This window comes from Brassica oleracea, unplaced genomic scaffold, assembly GCF_000695525.1.
Source record: "Brassica oleracea var. oleracea cultivar TO1000 unplaced genomic scaffold, BOL UnpScaffold06453, whole genome shotgun sequence".
Taxonomy (NCBI): Eukaryota; Viridiplantae; Streptophyta; class Magnoliopsida; order Brassicales; family Brassicaceae; genus Brassica; species Brassica oleracea.
The window spans coordinates 1-759 of record NW_013622975.1 but is presented as its reverse complement, the minus strand read 5'-3'; the positions used below and the strand labels follow the sequence as shown (position 1 = coordinate 759).

The following is a 759-nucleotide window of genomic DNA, read 5'->3' as shown; positions in this document are numbered from 1 at the left end:
GAAAAACACTCAAATAGTATAACAAAGTAAACAATAAAAAGGAAACAAAAAGATGAAAAGACACCTTCGTGTTTACATTTTTTATTTTAATTCAATAGACAACCATTTTTAACGTTTTATTATTACAAGTAATAAAAAATTGCACCAACGTATAAGTTCCCTGAAACTGTGTAACACTCTCAGTCTTCTTTCGTCTTCTGAATAATCTCCAAACCCACAAAGCATTACCTTTCTAAGATGGGTTTTCTTGATTTAAGAAACATGGTTTCTTCTCTTGGAATTCAAATTCTGCAACAACAAATCATATACAATTTTAAGTAGAATATCTTGATATATGGATCAATGCATAACATTTGTTACCAATACATACCAGTCTACCGTAGTCTTGATCTTTGGAACCATCACGTTTTGCGTATTTGGGTTTGTTTGAACTTCCGGATACTTGAGAGATGTATGGAAAAGATGTGGGTAGCAAGACAAGTCCATGATTCATATCGAAAGCGTTAGCTCTTAACCGTAAGATTACTTGCGTAAGAGCTTTCATAGCTGCATCAGGATTTCCTGTAATCTGACCACCAACAAATGGACTATTAATGGCTTAGTTTACACTTAATATGAATTGTGTGTGTGTATTTAGTTACCTGAACCATCTCCTCATCTTCACGAGCAATATTTGGTACATTTTCCTTTTGAAGAATACGGATATTAGCTCGTGTCACACTCCTCATCTCGGATATAACAGCACCACCTTTCCCAATT

The 759-nt window shown here is 34.3% G+C and overlaps 1 protein-coding gene across 1 annotated transcript; it reads right to left on the bottom strand.

Moving 5' to 3' along the window:
* Positions 1-34: 34 nt before the first annotated feature.
* On the bottom strand, positions 35-753 carry LOC106322095. The gene is made up of 3 exons (XM_013760269.1): positions 642-753; positions 371-568; positions 35-288 (listed from the first exon to the last, which is right to left on the bottom strand). Exons 1-3 carry the CDS (start codon positions 726-728, stop codon positions 253-255), a joined length of 321 nt encoding a protein of 106 aa, XP_013615723.1. The 5' UTR covers positions 729-753; the 3' UTR covers positions 35-252.
* Positions 754-759: the final 6 nt, after the last annotated feature.

Excerpts from the sequence above, each read along its gene's own strand:
- LOC106322095 (XM_013760269.1), bottom strand. The coding sequence starts at position 728 with ATGAGGAGTGTGACACGAGCTAATATCCGTATTCTTCAAAAGGAAAAT. Across the intron at positions 569-641 it reads AAGATGAGGAGATGGTTCAG|ATTACAGGAAATCCTGATGC; the intron begins GTAACTAAATAC and ends GTTGGTGGTCAG. Across the intron at positions 289-370 it reads ATCAAGACTACGGTAGACTG|AATTTGAATTCCAAGAGAAG; the intron begins GTATGTATTGGT and ends TTGTTGTTGCAG.